At 32.1% G+C, this 19143-nt stretch overlaps 3 protein-coding genes across 3 annotated transcripts; 1 reads left to right on the top strand and 2 right to left on the bottom strand.

Moving 5' to 3' along the window:
• Positions 1-3656: 3656 nt before the first annotated feature.
• On the top strand, positions 3657-5108 carry LOC108844179 (endochitinase CHI). Its single transcript, XM_018617397.2, has 2 exons — positions 3657-4162; positions 4539-5108. Exons 1-2 carry the CDS (start codon positions 3718-3720, stop codon positions 4946-4948), a joined length of 855 nt encoding a protein of 284 aa, XP_018472899.1. The 5' UTR covers positions 3657-3717; the 3' UTR covers positions 4949-5108.
• An 8051-nt stretch (positions 5109-13159) lies between these two features.
• Positions 13160-13858, bottom strand: LOC130509340 (defensin-like protein 193). Its single transcript, XM_057005187.1, has 2 exons — positions 13713-13858; positions 13160-13582 (listed from the first exon to the last, which is right to left on the bottom strand). The coding sequence occupies exons 1-2, from the start codon at positions 13777-13779 to the stop codon at positions 13374-13376; spliced, it is 276 nt and encodes a 91-aa protein (XP_056861167.1). The 5' UTR covers positions 13780-13858; the 3' UTR covers positions 13160-13373.
• Positions 13859-14635: 777 nt separating this feature from the next.
• LOC130509267 (defensin-like protein 193) lies at positions 14636-15294 on the bottom strand. The gene is made up of 2 exons (XM_057005048.1): positions 15138-15294; positions 14636-14997 (listed from the first exon to the last, which is right to left on the bottom strand). Exons 1-2 carry the CDS (start codon positions 15202-15204, stop codon positions 14786-14788), a joined length of 279 nt encoding a protein of 92 aa, XP_056861028.1. The 5' UTR covers positions 15205-15294; the 3' UTR covers positions 14636-14785.
• Between the last annotated feature and the right edge of the window lie 3849 nt (positions 15295-19143).

Raw genomic sequence — 19143 nt, forward strand, 5'->3', positions numbered from 1 at the left:
ATAAAGTAGAACAATCTGCTCAAAACACTGTGTACTAAACAATTCATCCTTATATTTTGAATGTAGATACGTGTTTACTCCACTATGCTGAAACTTTTTGTACCGTCCAAACTCTTTAAGATAAATTGTGAAAGCAGATTATTTTTCTGTTTCTGAAACTATTTTCACCTACTGAAACCAATTCATTGTAAAATGACATGAAATTATCGTAGATTCTTTAAACATTTTACGGCTCATATAAATTCTTCAAATTATGCATATAGAGGTAGGGTTAGGTAAAAAATCCAAATCTAGAAACCGAACCGAATCTGATCCGAAAAAGTAATATTGAATCTGAATCAAAATTATTTAAATATCCAAACGGATTTAAAATTTTGGTATCTACGTAATCGAAACTGAACCCGACTCAAACCAAAACATTTCGGGTACTCAAATGTGTCTGAAATAGATTTATATACCTAAATATACTAATTATTTTTAGATTTAATATATTAAAAATATCCAAAATATATAAGATATACTGAAGTTTTATAAAATATTTTGAAATATATACAAATAGTCAAAAGTAAATGTCTAAAATATCTAAAAATACTCAAAATACCGGAAATACTTCTCTATCCAAATATTCAAGCCAAACCAATTAATATGTTAAATTTAGGTATTTTAACATTTTTATTGAGATCCAGACCGAACCCTACTTGGAATTATAAATATCCGAATTAGATTGAAATCTTTAAACCCAAAATTTAAATAGATCCGAATCGAAGTAGAATGGATACCTGAACATCCATATCTATGTAAAAGTGAAATGCAGCATCTTGTATTTCTTTGCTCATGATCCCATCAAACCCTCAAAATTTTCCAATATACTATACCAACCATTGGTCAGATAAAAAATAAAAAAAAAAATATTTTTCTTTCTGGGATCCGTTCGTACGTGAAACACCATGCGCGGTATGTTTTGTACACCACGACATCTATATTATTAAAACTCAAGTACAAAATGGGAGTGTTTGGTTACTTGGATAGCATTTATAAGAAATAAGTTTGTTTAGAAACTTAGATTGTAGTTAAATTAATTGTTTGGAAACTTGGATTGTATTTTAATTAAAAAAATATCTCTATCCAAATAAAAACAGTAAATCCATTTTAAACTTCCTACATTTTAAGAAACCACTAATTGATCATATATATTTTCGTGATACACAATATTTTTCCCCTAGATTTTTAAATTAAATAAATATCATTCGAATATTAAAAATGTCGTAGGAGGTTTGAGTTGGATCATTTTCGGTCCGGGTTGGTTTGTAGCAACCTAAAAATATATCAATAAACTTTCATTTTAAATATGGCAGTAATAAATAATTTATATACAAAAAAGTACAAATTTGTGCAGCGTGCGCGTCAAAATATAAACTGAACTAATATATAAATATGTTATATTGCTATATAAATAACTGTTTATAGATTCTTTAGTTGACTAATTTTTGATATAGCTTATATTAAAAGATATTTATTTTAAAAAATTATATGAACTGAAGAAAAAACAATATAAAAGTATTGTACATTTGAATTCAAAATCATTTCTTTTAACAACAAACTAGACAAATATGTTGAATTGTATACAAATTAAAATGTAAATATTTAATTAATATAGAAATATGTTACATAGTTTAAACAAAATATCAATGTAAAAATATTGTACAGTTATATTCTAAAATAATTTATTTTAACAACAAACCAAATAAATATATTGATTGAAAAGAGAATAAAACAAAGTCAGAGAAACACATAGTTTACCAGAAACACTTTAATATGTCGAATTTATTATAAAGAAAGTTTTACTAAGATAAATACATTCAATAATTACAAACAAAAAATATTTTTCATAAAAGTAAAAAATAATTCCCGCGCTTCGGAAGCGCGGGTCAAAATCTAGTTGTTCGATTAATATTTAAGTTCATGTCTGCTTTTTTTTGTCATTCATATTCCATATCTATCTTATTAAATCAGAAACATTACAACTTCTTCTAGGTGGATTCTAAAAGGTAGACCTCATATATTTAAATTAAATGTCTCATTCTTTATATATAATACATACCATAGTCTAACTTTACATTGATGTATTTCCTTAAATACAATTCCTCTTTTTGTCCATATTCCATATATGGCTTTCACTTTTATTACATGTCGATTTAAATAAGATAGATACTAAGAATACTAAAAAATTAATCGTACTAGAGTTACTCTATAAATTTCATTTTAAATTGATCAGTATACTTTCATTGGCCATATTGATTTTATTTGCACGGATAACATTAGGTAGATAAGTCATAGACACATACATAAACATATGACTATTCTTTAACTATGTTAGGTCTAATCTACTTTTTAAAACAAATAACACATAGCTTTATATATTATATAGAATATAATAATATTGTATAGTATTATACTTATACAATAATACTAAAAACAAACCAAACTGAAATATAATATATATCAAAAATGCTTTGAACCATTACACACAAAATATATTAGACCTCAGAGATAAAATTCACTTTGAAATTATGTAATAATTATTTTTAAAAACTAAACTTCGTAATGTAAAAAAACATAAGTTTTATATCAAATTTTGTGTTACAATAAAAAAACACAATTCGCGCTTGCAAAGTGTTATTTTTACATACGAAAGACAGTTTTGATATTGTTTTTTTAAACACAAAATTGAATTATACAAACTCGATACTACATAAAACTAAACAATATAGAATACATTTAAAAAATAAAACCCGTGCGGGTGCGCATGGCCTTTGCGAAAATCGTAGATATGTTTATATAATATATAAATATATTATGTTACAAATATTTTCATATAAATAATATCCCAATGTAAGTTTTATATGATAAATGTTGAAAATACAAAATATATAGCACTATATATTTTAAATAATATATTAAAAATCTACTTTACGTTATTATAAAGTTTAAAAATCAAATTTAGTAATTAAACACATTGCTTATTTAAATACATTAGTACACACTGTTATTTATCAAAATTTTATATTAATACACATTACAATCATGAATCATGTATAACATTTAGTACAAACAAAAATAAAAAAATTGATTCCCGCTCGGTCGAGCGGGTCATGATCTAGTATAGTGTTATTCTGTCTCAGTAAACTGAAGTAAAAAGCTATATTTTCATTCATATTCCATAGTGAGGCCATATTTTAAGAAAACATAAGAACTGAAAACCATATTTTAGCAGCTTTTCTAACTGACGAATAATACTTCTATTATGCTTCTTATCTATTAAATTTCTTCCTTACCATGTTATTACCCATCATTTTTTATTTACAAATTTTATCTTACAAAAATCTATAGGCAAATTAAAGGAAGAATACTTTTATCAACAGTTCCAAAAAAATTTATTGAATTTTATTACTTTGAAATGAAAGTTTTGATGTTTGTGTAGAAATTTCCTTGCGTAAAGAATGTGCTAAACCAAAAAGTCTTACATGAGTTGACCTTGACTTGGAAAGCAAGAAATAGTTGTTTCCACTTTCCCACAACGTCTACTTCACGGATCCAACAATGGTCTTTACTCTCCCTCGTTGTCCCAACCAGCTTGATGTGCCATTGTCCACTATAAAGCACCAACCTAATATACCTATCTAAGTCCCAAACATATACAAAAAAACATCAAAAACAATGGCGCATAACGCCAAATCCACCACAAGAAAACACTCATTAGTCCTTGTCCCAACTCTCTTTGTCTTGATCCTAACCGTTTCCAAACCAGTAACCTCTCAGAACTGCGGCTGTGCCTCTGACTTCTGCTGCAGCAAATGGGGTTACTGTGGTCAGACAGAGGACTACTGCGGCGAAGGCTGTCGTGAAGGCCCTTGCCAAGGCGGTGGTGGCGATGATGGAAGCAATGGCGGTGGAGGCGGAGACGCCGTTTCGCTTGAAGAAACGGTGACACCAGAGTTTTTCAACTCTATAATAAGCCAAGCAAGAGATGGTTGTGCAGGTAAAGGGTTTTACTCTCACAACGCCTTCATTGCCGCAGCCAACTCCTATCCGAGCTTCGGTTCTTCCATCTCCAAACGCGAGATCGCTGCGTTCTTTGCTCACGTCACTCATGAAACAGAATGTAAGCTAATCTCTTAGGGTTTTAAACACTCAGCTATTTTGGTTTAGCTCGGGTATTTCATTTTTAATTAATTTTGTTTTGAAAAATCATGAACGGTCAGTTATAACCGTGTTTTATTTTAGTTCTGCAAAGAAAAACTCATTTAAATTTCCATTTTTATATAAAAATATTACTTAATTATTTAAAATTAAGAAAGCTCCTTTAGATATATATTAGGATATATAATTATATAAGATTTCAAAAATTTAATTGGTTAAAATACTAAAATCGAACATTATATATATAAATTTTGTTCGCTTTGGTTTTAAAATTTTTGGTTCAGATTGACCACTAATAGAATTCATTTATGTAACCATTTGGATATACCTCGTTGCAGTCATGTGCTATATTGAGGAAATCGATGGACCAGCCAAGGCTGAGGACTATTGCGACAAAGAGAACACAGACTTCCCATGTGCACCAGGAAAGGACTACTATGGTCGTGGTCCGATCCAGCTCTCTTGGAACTACAACTACGGTCAATGTGGCAGAGATCTAAACGAGAACATATTGGCTTCCCCGGAGAAAGTGGCTCAAGACCCAGCTCTTGCTTTCAAAACCGCTTTCTGGTTCTGGACCACTAATGTTAAGGGAAAATTTAACCAGGGCTTTGGAGCGACCATTAGAGCTATAAATGGTATGGAGTGTAGCGGAAGAAATCCAGCAACGGTCGAGAAAAGGATTGGATATTTCCGTGACTATTGTGGTAAGCTTGGAGTCGAACCTGGAGATAACCTCTCTTGTTAAGCTTTGTCTCACTAAAGAAACAATGTTCCTAATATGATAAAAGTGGTAACATAAGAGAAATGTTATCATATGATGCTAATGTTGTATTAATAATGTAATGAAGCGATGGATTATAACTAAATGCGTCGATTTTTGGCGTAATATAACTAAAACTATATTATTCTTTTTCTCAAAAAGAAAAAACTATATTATTCTTCGTCTTAGCTATTAATATAGTTAAAACTATATTACGGCACCCACAACGGAAGGTTTTTAATAGACATTTTAACAATAAATAATTGAAAAAGAAAACAGAAAATATAGTCAAACTATCATTTTGTTGTCGGTTTATAATTGGTTTAGATACTTTTAATCTAAAATTTTATCAATTAGTAAAAACAAATTTTATTAGTAATATAAAGGGTTTTTAGTGATTTAAACCTAGAACTATTTATGTTTCGTAAGAAAAACCTCGAACTATAATTTTAGGTTTTTAAACCTCCAACTATTGATTTTTTAATGTCGTTAACCCTCCGTCAACAGAGTTATCTTCTCTCAACAGAACCCTGTTAAATCAAAACGGGGCATTTTATTAAATCTCGAAAACGGCATGAGTTGTTTAAAAAAGACACAGAGTTTATTCAAAACAGCAAGAAGTCTTTTCCAGAACTCTAAAATCTCTTTCACGACATAAGAGTAGAACTCAAAAAAAAAAATCCCAAATCACTAACCCTAATTGCGATGAAGGGCTGATGATTCTGAGATTTCTGGTGGGTAGTTGAATCAGAGAGATTTCGTGTGGGTTTCGTAATTGGGTGGGTATTTGGCTCGATTATAAATTGAAGGAGAAGGACTCGACTTTCCAGTGAAAAAGAACGACATTTATGTTCATAATTTTACAGAGTTGAAATTTGTTGAGGGTTGAAGATGACAAGGTAATTTTTTGTTTCTATTGTTGTTGAGTTTTTTTTTTTTTTGTTTATTGATTTTGGAGATTGAGGTTTAATTTTTTTTTTTGGTTTCTATTGATAGAACTGTTTTCTTCCGACTACACCTTGGAGGATATTGGAACAGTGATGGTTCATACAATGGTGGAATTACACGATGCATTAGGCTGGATTGTCAGGAACCGACTTTGGCAATGTTGAAGCGGATGGTGTTGGGTATAAGAGGTCTTCGGGTTACAAAAACCAAGTGTCAGAGTGCAAGACAGATTATGAAACATATCATTGAGGATGAGTATGCCGAGAAGTTCACAAGAATGTATGATTATGTGGAGGAGTTGAGGAGGACTAATCCGGGTTCTACTGTGATTTTAGGAACAAAAGATCGAATTTTTGACAAGTTCTACACTTGCTTTCAGTCTCAGAAGCAAGGTTGGAAGAGTGCTTGTAGGCGGATAATACACCTAGATGGGACCTTTCTCAAAGGAAGAATGAAAGGGCAATTGTTAACTGCTGTGGGAAGGGATCCTAATGAGTCAATGTATATCATAGCATGGGCTATTGTACCTGTCGAAAATAAGGTTAACTGGGAGTGGTTCATGAAGTTACTGCGAGAAGATTTGGGTTTAGAGGATGGTAATGGGCTCGCTCTCTCTTCAGATCAGCAGAAAGGATTAATCTATGCAATTAAAAACACCCTTCCTTATGCCGAGCACAGAATGTATGCTAGACACATCTTTGCTAATTTACAATAGAAGTATAAACAGATGGGGCCACTGCATAAGACGTTTTGGAAGTGTGCTAGGGCGTACAATGAAACTGTTTTTTGGAGACAGCTTGAGAAGATGAAGAACATAAAGCTGGAAGCGTATGAGGATGTGAAGAAGACCACTGATTCTCACTGGTCTAGGGCGTTCTTTTGTGGCACCACCAAGTCGGGTGCAGTGGAGAACAAATCAGTGAGTCATATAATGCAGTGCTGAAAGATGCTCGGGAAATGCCTATTATTGCATTGCTGGAGGAAATAAGACGCCATATTATGATTAGCAACTTGCTTAAGATCAAGGAGATGGAAAGTGTCACAAGCTTGGTGACACCAAAGGCATTGGCGATTATGGAGAAACGTAAGAGGAGCTTAAAGTGGTGTGCTCCGCTGTAAAATGGAAGAGGAATATATGAGGTCGATCATGGGAAGGACAAGTTTGTGGTTCATGTTCGAGATAATACATCTTGTACTTGCAGGGAGTATGAAGTTAGTGGGATACCTTGTTGTCATATCATGTCTGCAATGTGGGCTGAGTATAAGGAGACCAAGCTTCCGCAGACGGTGATGTCAGATTGGTATTCAGTGGCGAAGTGGAAACTTTGCTACTCATCTCTTTTATTTTCTGTGAATGGGATGGAGCTTTGGGAAACACACAGTGATGTTGTTGTTATGCCTCCTCCGGACAGAATCATGTCAGGAAGACCAAAAAACAATAACAGGATCAAAGATCCAAGTGAAGAAGCATCTCAAAATTCTCAGAAAACATCAACGGTAATCAACTTCTTACTATACATATTTTATCAATTTTCAACCACTGACCAAAGCTTTTTAATGCAGACTTGTAGTAACTGTGGAGAAAAGGGACACAACATACGCACATGTCCAAAAGAAATCGTTCCAAAACCACCTAAACAGCCTCAAGAGTTTCCTTCTTTTCATGCAAATGCTGTTATGGTAAGACTCTTACTGTCTGTTGTGGTTTCAAAACCGTGTAACTGACTCTTTTTTATTTATTTTTGCAGACATGTAGCAATTGCCAACAAACCGGACATAACAACCGCAAATGCAAACTTGATCCAGTCTCCAGGCCAACCAAATTGCCTCGAGGAAGACCAAAAAAACAGGCGACCACAGACCCGAGTACAAACCCGAGCACAGACCCGAGTACAAACCTGACCACAGTCTGAAGTCTTTTGTTGTTTCACTTTTGTATTTTCATGTTGCATTTTCCTTTCAGTGTTTTGATTAGGATGATTACTCGGCTTGTGTTGTTTTGATGATGTTGTTTACTCGGCTTATTGTCTTTTGACTCGGCTTTTGTTGTTATATTAGGATGATGGTTCTTTGTAATGCTATTTCTTTTATTTTAATTTTGAAAATCAAGCAACATAACATTCTGATATCAGTGAGTACATAACATGCTAACATGACCAAACAACAACGATGTTTCATACATAAACGGTTCTTCAACTTAACATACATAACATGCTAACATGATCAAACAATAACGGTTCTGCAACTTACAATCTAAAACTTAGATCAACGAAACAACAAGGGTTCTGCAACTTAAAATTTAAAACGTAGATCTCAGACTCTCAAGCACTTCAATGATCTCACCAATATCTTTCTTCAGCTCACCAATTTCTGTTTTTATCTCAGCCAAATCTTTTGTCATCATTGCTTGTTGACGTCCCAATATTCCAAGTTCTTCATTGTGTGCTTCATCAAGCCACTTAAACACATGATTTGGACCATATATTTCTCCACATCTGTAAAATCTTCTTCCTGGATTTTGAGCTGTCTTTGACTCCAATATGATTATGGGAGCTCCACATTCACACTTCCTAGGAATTCCACCTCCCTCAATGTGATTATCTATCTCTTCACACCTGTATCAATGAAATTTTACTTCTTTCCACTGCAAACCCAAATTGGGAACAGTTTATTGAACTTTCAAAATTAAACTTTTTTGATAAATAAACGAATGAGATATAAGAATTAGGTTTATAAACAACAAGAACCCTAATTTTCGACTTACCTCACCTAATTTTGAAAACCTATTTTTTCCTCAGAATTGGGGATGAATCGTGTTTCTCTTCACTGGTAAAACAGATTTTAAACAACTCATGTCGTTTTCGAGATTTAATGAAACGCCCCGTTTTGATTTAACGGGGTTCTGTTGAGAAAATATAATTCTGTTGACGGAGGGTTAACGACATTAAGAAATCAACAGTTGGAGGTTTAAAAACCTAAAATTATAGTTCGAGGTTTTTCTTACGAAACATAAATAGTTCCAGGTTTAAATCACTAAAAACCCTAATATAAACACTAGATACCAAATGAGTACTTTTTCAATGAAAAGGTGCTTCCTCGCCTGTAGTAAAGAGCGGATGAATATTTTAAAATGTCGATTGATTGGTTATTAATTAGTGTCATGATTCTAAGTGAATAGGGTTCACATTCGTAAGGACTGTCGCTCTATACTTTGGCTTTAAAAATATGGCTATAGAGAATTTGGTTGTTGAAACTTTGACTGTTAGTTTAAGTTTTATTAAAATCATAGTTTAAGTCTTATTAAAATCAAACTGGTAAATAAAATTGTAAAATTTTTGAGTAATAAATTTAAATATTTTATTTAAAATATAAACTATACTATTATTGAAAAATTAAATATATATGATTATAAAAGTAGTACAATATGATTATAAAAGTAGTACAATATGGATCTCAAATTCAAACCAACAACTGAGAAATTAACATTTTGGCATCGTTAGGGATAGAAAACCGACGTGTAGCAACACGTGACTAGTCTGGACCATTTTTATGGATTTTAAATATTTACTATTTTCTTTCGAAAATTAAAATTACTAGTTATTCAATTATAAATTGGGAGAATCTATATTTTTAGTTTCTTTATTTTCTTCTTCTGATGTTAGTTTAGACAACATATCTCAAATTACATAGAACTTTATCAAGTATTTACAAATGTAATGTAAATAAAAATACTAAATGAAATACCAAATTAATCATATTTTAGCGTAACTAGAACCAAGAAAAATAGTTAGTTCAATTTAGTTGAATTTTTGCAATTAAATATGTTTTAATGTGAATAATCAATTTGGTCTGAATTTTTATACCTAGAAGGATAAAATTATATGTCAAACTAATTTAACAATATAATAAAAAATCTATTTAATTTTCATATATATAAATTATAAACTTCTTAAATTTTATAAACTAGTGAAAACAAAACATATTGGGTACTGAAACTCTAATTAATTTAACACTTAGTTTTTATTTTTTACTTCTTATTAAGACAACATATATATTAAATTAAAAATATTGTTATATATTTACAAATTAATAGGATGAATCGAACCAAATATAATTGAAATGATCTGATTTACTATATTTAAAAAACAAAATAAATTATGATTTAATAGAAATATATATATATAATCTAATATACCGAAAAAAGAAAAATGGAACCAATCTAAATTGTTTTGCATGAAATCACATATTTAAAACCGGAAACTAGACATTCACTAATGATATATTGATTATTTTGTAAATTTTTATTGTAAGTCTACTAGAATCGGATTCATATAATGAGCATGTTAATGTTCATGTATAACAGTATAAGCTTTTTTATTAATGCGAAAAAAGCTTTTGTTCATATTAAACAAAGACAAAAAAGCTTTTATTCATATTAATGAGTCTCAAACTTAAGCGAACTCAGGTAAATATCACACATGAACATGTCGACGACATATAGACACACACTGAAACACATCAAAATAATACCAGAATCAGATTGAGCTTACGTAATGCATATGATTTAATTCATATAAATGAGTTGCAAACTGAAGCGAACCCATGATAATATCACACATGAACATGTCGACGACAACAGACTCATATATCCAAACACATTCAGAAAACTGAAGAAACATCGAACTGCAGCTAAAGCGTGTAGGGATTGCTTGAGTTCGTCCTGTCGTAGCACATGTAACATATGCACTTAAGATTCTCGGAGATATGTCCACTACAGCCTCCGGCAAGGGCACCCAAGACCACACGACAATAACAATTACATAGCAGATGTTCTTGTACACATAGTTTCATTATGTCACCGCTGGAGTCTACATGACACCCAGTCACCCCCACTTCTATCTCCGCCGCTGCTCCTGCTCATATACCATATTACGTATCAATTAGATTGTTCCATATGTAATTTTACATACAAGAGACAAAGGAACGACAAAGGAATTTACGTTTTAAAAAAAGAAATTCTCATAAACTATTTAACCTACAAATAACGATCTTTTGTGTGTGTTTCCGTTTAAATTAACAAATGAATTTTGCTTAATATATAAGACGATAGGTTCATTAAATCTATCTTATTAAAGTAGAAGTACCTTTTAATTTTGTTTGGCAACATGAATTGCAGAGTTAAAAAAATTAAAATGTTGTTTGGACACAAAGATAACATCTATCTTGGGTTGGGCTTATATTATTTTTTCTTAAATTGTTTCTATAGAATTGGGCCATTTGATTTAGTTTGCTATTATGATCCATTTTGATAACTAAATTATTTATTAATTCATTGTAATTTTTGGTTGTTTATTATAATTATTGATATTTATAGTTTTTTATAATACAAAGGTAAAAATATATTTTTTTCAAACAAGATTTGTTGTTTATTAATACGAAAGATATGTCATTATTAATTTAAAAATTATATGGTTACAATATCAAATAAACAATGCAAAAAAACATATATACTAACATTAGTATTTTTTCGTGTTACAAATACATTAAATACAATAACAATCATTTGATAGCAAAGAACGTGGACCATACTTTATAAAATCCAATAATGTCCAATTTGGTATATGTTGATAATACTTTTACAAGTTAAAGGAAACACCCGCCCAGTTGGGCGGGTCAAAATCTAGTTTCAAAATTAAACGCAAACAAACAATCAAGACTATACTTGCTAAATTCAGAAGTGGACTTAACTAATTTCCATTAACAGAAGGAACTTTTTATTCAATAAAAACCACAGGTCCACAGCTAATGTATATAAATATAAATATCTTAGTGAAAAATGGATTGAACTTACTGGAGATAACCAAGAAGAGTTATTTCGGGTCGGGTTCGGGTGCCACTTTGGATATTTTAGTGAAAAATGGATTGAAATTTTTATTCAACTAGGTGTTTTCCTGCATTATTTGCAGTAAGAAATTTTTCAAAATTTAATTTATATTTAAAAATAAGGTATATTAAATATTATAGATTTTTTTACCAATATTTAAATATAGATTTAATTTAGTTAAATATTAAAGTAAGATAAAATGATTTTGTTAATTTAAAATTATATTGAAGAATATATATTTATACATTTAAATTATAATCTTAGATAGTATTTTCTATCTATTTATATTGTTTAAATATATTAATCAATTTGTATAAAACTAATAAAATGATATAAAATTGTATAATTATCAAAATTTTAAACTAAACAATATTTATAGAAATTGTAAATATATAAGAAACTAATGATTTTACGATTAAAAATCTAGTTTTTTAAGAAAATTGTAGCAATTTTTGAAAGATTTAGTAATACAAATTGCTTAATTATAGAAAATAAAATAAAATAATATTTCGAAATTTGTAATGTTATAAATGAATGTATTTATTTTATAGATAATGTATGAGATATTACCATATTTAAAAAGGTTTACCAAAAATAAATATCAATATTAAATGTAATGTATGAGTTATTACCATATTCTAAAAATTTTACCAAAAATATAAATAACCATTAAATGAAATAATCCATGTCATATTTTTTCGGAAGCCATGTCATCAATTTTAGTAGCCATGCCATATTTATTTTGTGAAACTAATTGTAAAAAAGACATGTGGTAAAATCACTTCTCAAATATAGTCTATGGGATAAAAACCACAGGTCCACAGCTAATCCAAGTAGGTATATATCATGTTATTCCGTGCTATTCATCTTTTAAAGACCTTTAAGCCCACTTGGCTTCTCATTTATTTCTTTTCAACAACCCAAATAAATGAATCCAATAAGAAATATCATATCGAATGGTCTAGAGTAGATACAATACGTACCATCGTCTTAAAATCATTTCAGTTATTCAAAAAAATTATCCAACGATAGGGCCCATAATGTACTAAACTTTGAATATCATTGTTTCCAAGTTTTCAAAATTTGGTGGCAAACACCATCTGGGTGGCAAACACCATCTGGGTTCGATCCCCCCCCATGCAGAAACTACCCTGCTTCGCTCTGGACACCAAAGCGGTACTGAGTTCGATCTAGCCCAGGTAAAGCTCTCCCGGGTGAAGTGGACCGCTGCCTGATCGGGCCCAAGGATTGACCCACGAAGCGGAGATCCCTGGATTATCAAAAAAAAAAAGTTTTCAAAATTACCAAAGTAATTGATCGATTATCATTGGTTTCATTTCAACCCACCTTAATTCAAACAACTCTTGATCTTTTACTGTTAATTGATGTCAAAGTATAATTACAGAAAACAGAATCGTACATCTCTTTATTTCCTTTTTCACTTGATTCACTAGTTCCGTTACTACTTAGATCATTTGCCTTTATTATTACACAAACAAACCAGGATACATACAAGATTCAAACACAAGGCGTCGCCCGCGTCTACGGAAAGTATGTAACGATCGCTTATAATTTGATTTAAGGCGTGTCGCTGCAGAAATCGCATAAGCATTTCATACTACCAGTGCCGGCCTCTGAACGGCATTTTCCACCTTTGGCGCCCTTGTTCTGACGGCATCTCCGATAACAGAACGATGGATATATCCGCGGCGCGCAGAAGCTGAAACCCACGTCGCCGCCGTATTCTTTAAGGCATCTTCTATCTTGCGCTTCTGTCTTCGGCACTTCTGCACAATTCATATAAAGATTTTAAAAAATATGTTATATATAACGAAACTTGCATGCAATCACCAAGAGGCATTCTGAATCCTACGAATAAAAAATCCAAAATAAGAAATAGAGATTTAGTTAATTTACCAAACACAACCAGAAAGAGGATGAAAATTATGGCGAAGTAAGAAACTGACTTCGTTGTCATGCTCATCTCTCTCTCTCTCTCTTTCTTTACACTCTTTGTTTCAGTTTGGACTTAACGTATGTATAAATGGACTCATGCACTTGTGGTGATGATATGTTATTTATCATTGTTGTGAGGTAGTAACGAGCCCTGGTTGTAATGAAAAAAATGGCATGAGAAAACACGAGTCACATTAGCTGTCATCATGAAAAACAAAGCGTGACACGGAGAGCTGGTCCACCCAGTTAGACTCCGCTTGTGAAAGCATGGTGTGTAGGAGGGAGGGATAGACACCTCCTATGCCGAGTCACAAGCCGAGTCAAACTCGCTTATAGATCCAGTGACGGAACAAAATCTATATGATCGCTTGTTTACACGTCACAATCAATGCATGTACGTTTTGACCACGTTGGATTTAATTGTAAATCAATCGGCAGTCGGACACAGTCGCATATCTACAGGTGGATGTTAAATGAAAGACCTTAAAACAAGTAGATATTTTCTTCGGCTCGGAGCCTCGGATGATTCTTTTGGCTTATGAAAAGTTTTGAAGTATGAAAGCTAAAAATTACTTTCGTGGCCCCTATACGACGATGCCAACCATAGATCAAACCATGCTAGCCTCGGCTACTTCAAGATCTTATATGGCATAATTGTTAATATATTTACAAATATTGATAATTATAATTTTTTGCTATAACAGTTATTTAATAATATGGAAATGCATTTTAAAGATTTTTTTATATTTTATTCTGTAAAGTTTATCCAATGACATAATTTTTTCATAATTCTATTCTGCAGTTTTTTATTCTGTAATATTTATTTCATTTTGTATTTTATCCTGTTTTCTGCGATCTCACAGTTATACATATTTTCCAACAAGAGCCAGAAAACAAAATTGTTCGTACATCTCTTTAGTTCACTTATTTATTAATTATACTACATTACTACTTGAACCATTTGCTTTTATATTATTACACAAACCGTGACATTCAAGATTCAAACAAAAACAAGGTGTCTGCGTCTGCTAGGACTAAGGCTTGTCGCTGCAGAAATCGCATAAGCATTTCATACTACCAGGTCCGGCCTCTCCTGAACGGCATCTTCCACCTTTCGCGCCCTTGTTCGAACGGCATCTCTGATAACAGAAAGACGGATATATCAGAGGCGCACAGAAGCGGAAACCCACGTTGCCGCCATATTCTTGAAGACATTTTTTATCCTGCGCTTTTGTCTCCGGCACTTCTGCTCAGTTCATATTCAATAAACTTTTAAGTAAATATTAGTTACAGTATACATATGTAATGGAACTTGCATGCTAAATCCTATGAATCAACTTTTGCAACCAATTAATGAGAAATACGGGGTTGGATAATATATAGTACCAATGATAACTAGAAAGAGGATGAAAAAGATGGCGAAGGAAGAAACTGAATTCGTGGCCATGGCCATCTCTCTCTCTCTCTCTCTTTACACTCTTTGTTTCATGTTGGCGTTAAAACGCAAGTATAAATGGATTCCTGCTCTTGTCGTGGTGCTATGCTATTTAGCTGTCATCGTGAAAATCAAATAGAAGCGTGACTCGGAGGCTGAGTCGACCTGGCATTGACACGAAGGGCAAGGACACATGAATGATCTTAACACAAAAAATAATAGCAGCTGGTTTTCTTTTCTCGTAGTCAAAGTCGTAGTTTCATTATTACGTGTTTCATATTACACTATTATTATCGATATACTTGGCACCACTTCACATGCATTATTACACAAACCATGACTAAAACTCGTGGAAGAACAAAACAAACTAATATTCAGACATTGCGGCCACAGTGTTTCAGCATGGATGTTAAAATAGATAAACTAACCAGAACCAAACCATATCCAAATGATTTTAAGTTCATATTGTCATGGATTAATCCAATCCATCTGTTAAATGAATTGAATCAATTCATAACGCATTTAAGTTAATAAATTAATAGCTTTAATAGTTAACGCATGTATAACAAATTTGGGGGTGAAAGCACTAGAGGACGGTGCTTGTTCTTCCATTGCTTTGTTCAGTTTTCGACTCTGTCCGGTTGGAGGTTTGGCCTTCGTTGCGCGTTGAGTTTGGGTGGTGTTGCCTGGTAGTTGCAGAGAGGCTGGCTCGTGCTAGGCGAGGTTCTGCCAGTGGCGTGGTGGTGTTCTACGGCTTGGGTTCAGTTAGGTTTCAGATGGCGCAGATCTGGAGTTTTGCTCTCTCTTCTTCTACCGGTGGTCTCCGGTAGGCGTGCGTGGGCTCTCTTGGTGTCGGTATCCCTGGCTCCGGTGAGTTCGTGTGGTAACGTGCGCGGTGGTCACGGTGGCGCGTGGTGGTGGCAGCCTCCGCGTTTTTTCAGTTGGAGTCTTTGTTTTCCTGCCCCTTTGGGCAGCTTGCCGGCGGTTCTGGTTTGGTCTGTTCCGTGACCTGAGTTCTCCACGCATTCATCTCCGTATGAATAAGGTATTGCGGCTCTTGGATGAACACGTTTGTGGGTTAGACCTTTGTCTTGCTCTTGTGTAGTTGTTGGTCAATCGGACGGCTTATTCTACTGCGGTTATGCTTTCGGAGAGTTAGCCATCTTTCGGTCCGCTATTTCTATACGGGATTTCGGTTTAATGGGTGTAAATGGTCACGGCGAATTGGAGTGGAGGCGGCAATCTCCAGGACGGTTCGACGAACGACGACATCGTGCTTGGTGGCTCTCTCTCGTGCCGTCGAAGGTTTAGCTGTTGGGTGTATTGAGTTTGTTCGTGTTCGGATTCTTCAGCCGGGTCTGGTTTTGGCAGAGTGGTCGGAAGCTGTAGGAGCCGTAGCATCAAGGGTTGAGGGCGCCTTTCTCTCAGTAGCTCGCGGTGCCCGGCTCTCGGTTTTAGACTGGTTTCAGTTTGTAAGGTTCGAGCTTGACTCGTATCTCATCGGGGTCTCTAGACTTTGTCCCGCTATCTTCGGGTTTTTTCATTCCGTTTAGGATCTGTTGTTTAGTTTCATTTTCCCATTCCGCTACTTGTTCATTGTGTAACTTCTGTCAAAAATTCTAAAATTGGTATAATAATTTAACATTTTACCAAAAAAAAAATGTATAACAAATTTATAGTTAAATGGTTAACAAGTAAAAAATATTACTAATTAGTTTACAAAAAGAAAAAATATTACTAACTGGTGCTGAAAATAAAATATTGTTAAGTGAAGACATTTTTTATCCTGTTTATTTTTTATTTGGCAGGGAAAATAATTTTCTGATTTTAGTGAAGAAACTGTTTTTTGACAGTTTGGCGGGAAAATAAGACTTTGGTTTTAGCGAAAAATACAATTTTATAATTTTTATAGGAAATACGATTTTACAATTTTGATGGAAAAAATATGATATTACAGTTTTGGCGTGAAGACATAATATTATTGTTTTGGCGTGAAAACATAATATTATTGTTTTGACAGGAAAACATAATATTACAATTTTGGCAGATAAACACACAATTTTGCGATTTTTAAAGAAAACTCAATTTTATGGTTTGGGAGGGATATGATATTACGGTTTGGAAACAATAAAATATTAGCTATATATATAATATCTCTCCGTTACAATTTTTTTGGTATATTTTTACAACAGCATATATGAATATGGTTGATATTAAATATTTCTATATTATTTTAAATAGTAACTATTATCCTAAATCTAGGAATACCCAAATCATCACCCTAACAATATTGTAGGTTTTCTAAATGATATAATAGAGCCAGAACCTGTATTTTTAAAATTAAAATCTTAGCAAACTTAATATTTTGTGAAAGATATATAATCTATACTATTAAAGCAGGATCCTATTGGATTTTTTACTAAAAATATCCCTTTCTTTAATAACATTGCATATTTCATTAAGCGCAATCAAGTAATATTAATAACACATCTATATTGGGTCACTTTTTTTAAATCCAGCCCATTGCCCACATCATCTCTTTTGGGCCATTTGGGCCGATCAACAAATCAGATTCAATTTTTATTTTTTTCGGATTGGGTTCGAATCATATCTTTCCGGGTCCGGGTGGGTTCGGTTCTCATGCATAAGAACCTGAAAAATAACCAAATAACCAAAATATCTAAAACGGGTTCGGTTATTTATACTCAGAGTAACCAAAGTATCCGATTCGGTTCAAATTTTTGTATCCAAATTACTCAAAAGTAACCAAAAGTAACCAAAAATATCTATTCTATACAATTTTTTTGGGTAAACTTTTATCCAAACTATCATATTTTATCCAAAATACTCAAAAATACTAAAAATGACTACTATAGTTAACTTATGATATTAATTTAAAATATTAAAATAATTATAAATATAATTATAACATATATTTTTAGATATATATTCACATTTCGGGTATCTTCGGGTACTCATTTTGTTCTCGGTTCGGATCGGGTTCGGATTGGTTCTTCGGATATAGCAATTTAGAATTCATGCGGATATTTACCCCGGGTCTGATCGGGTTCGGGACCCTGATTTTTGGGTCGGTTTTGGGTTGGTTCTTCGGGTCCGGATATTGTGATCAGGCCTATACTCATTTAAAATGAAACACGATAAAGAAAGATAAAAAGCTTAAATCTTTTATATAAAAAACAAATATATGAAAATATGACATTTATTAAATATTTGTCAATTTAGAAAAAGATAAAGGAAAATAAACCCGCGCTTTAAAAGCGCGGGTCAAAATCTAGTCAATACTATTAAAATAGAATCACAAAGTTGGACCTAAATTGATTCTAGGTAAAATAATTTTAAAATATTATATCCTCCTTTATATTAATTGAAAATACATTTTAGTGATTTTGCTTATGTGTCACTCATACGAAAGTTCTCTAATTAATCATTTAATTTGATTGGTCAATTTTTTTTATTTTTTATTTGTTTAATTCAATTCTAAAAAAAACTAAATCAAGAATAATCTTATATCATTAACCAAACAAATCATACTTAAAAATGGCTTTAACAAATAATATTTTGAAATTGTGTCATCAATGCTCGATTTTTCTACATTTAATATTTTCAGTTATATTTAATTAGCATTGTAGAATTTGGTAAGTTATAAGAAGATTATATCAAAAAACATTCCAAACAATAATACATATTATAACTAAATTTAGAATAAATGTTGAAATATTGAAATATAATTTGTATAAAAATATATTTTATTCATATGTTTAATATATGATTATAAAACAATAAGTAACATATTTATAGTGTAATACAAATATATATATTAATATATATATATATTAGGTAAAGATCCGTGCCTTGTGTGGTGTCATGCCATTTTTAAAATATTAACATTCTTTAATAATGTACGCCTTGCACATAGGGAGATTTTATAAAATATTA

The sequence above is a fragment of the Raphanus sativus genome, chromosome 3, assembly GCF_000801105.2.
Source record: "Raphanus sativus cultivar WK10039 chromosome 3, ASM80110v3, whole genome shotgun sequence".
In the NCBI taxonomy this organism is placed as follows: Eukaryota; Viridiplantae; Streptophyta; class Magnoliopsida; order Brassicales; family Brassicaceae; genus Raphanus; species Raphanus sativus.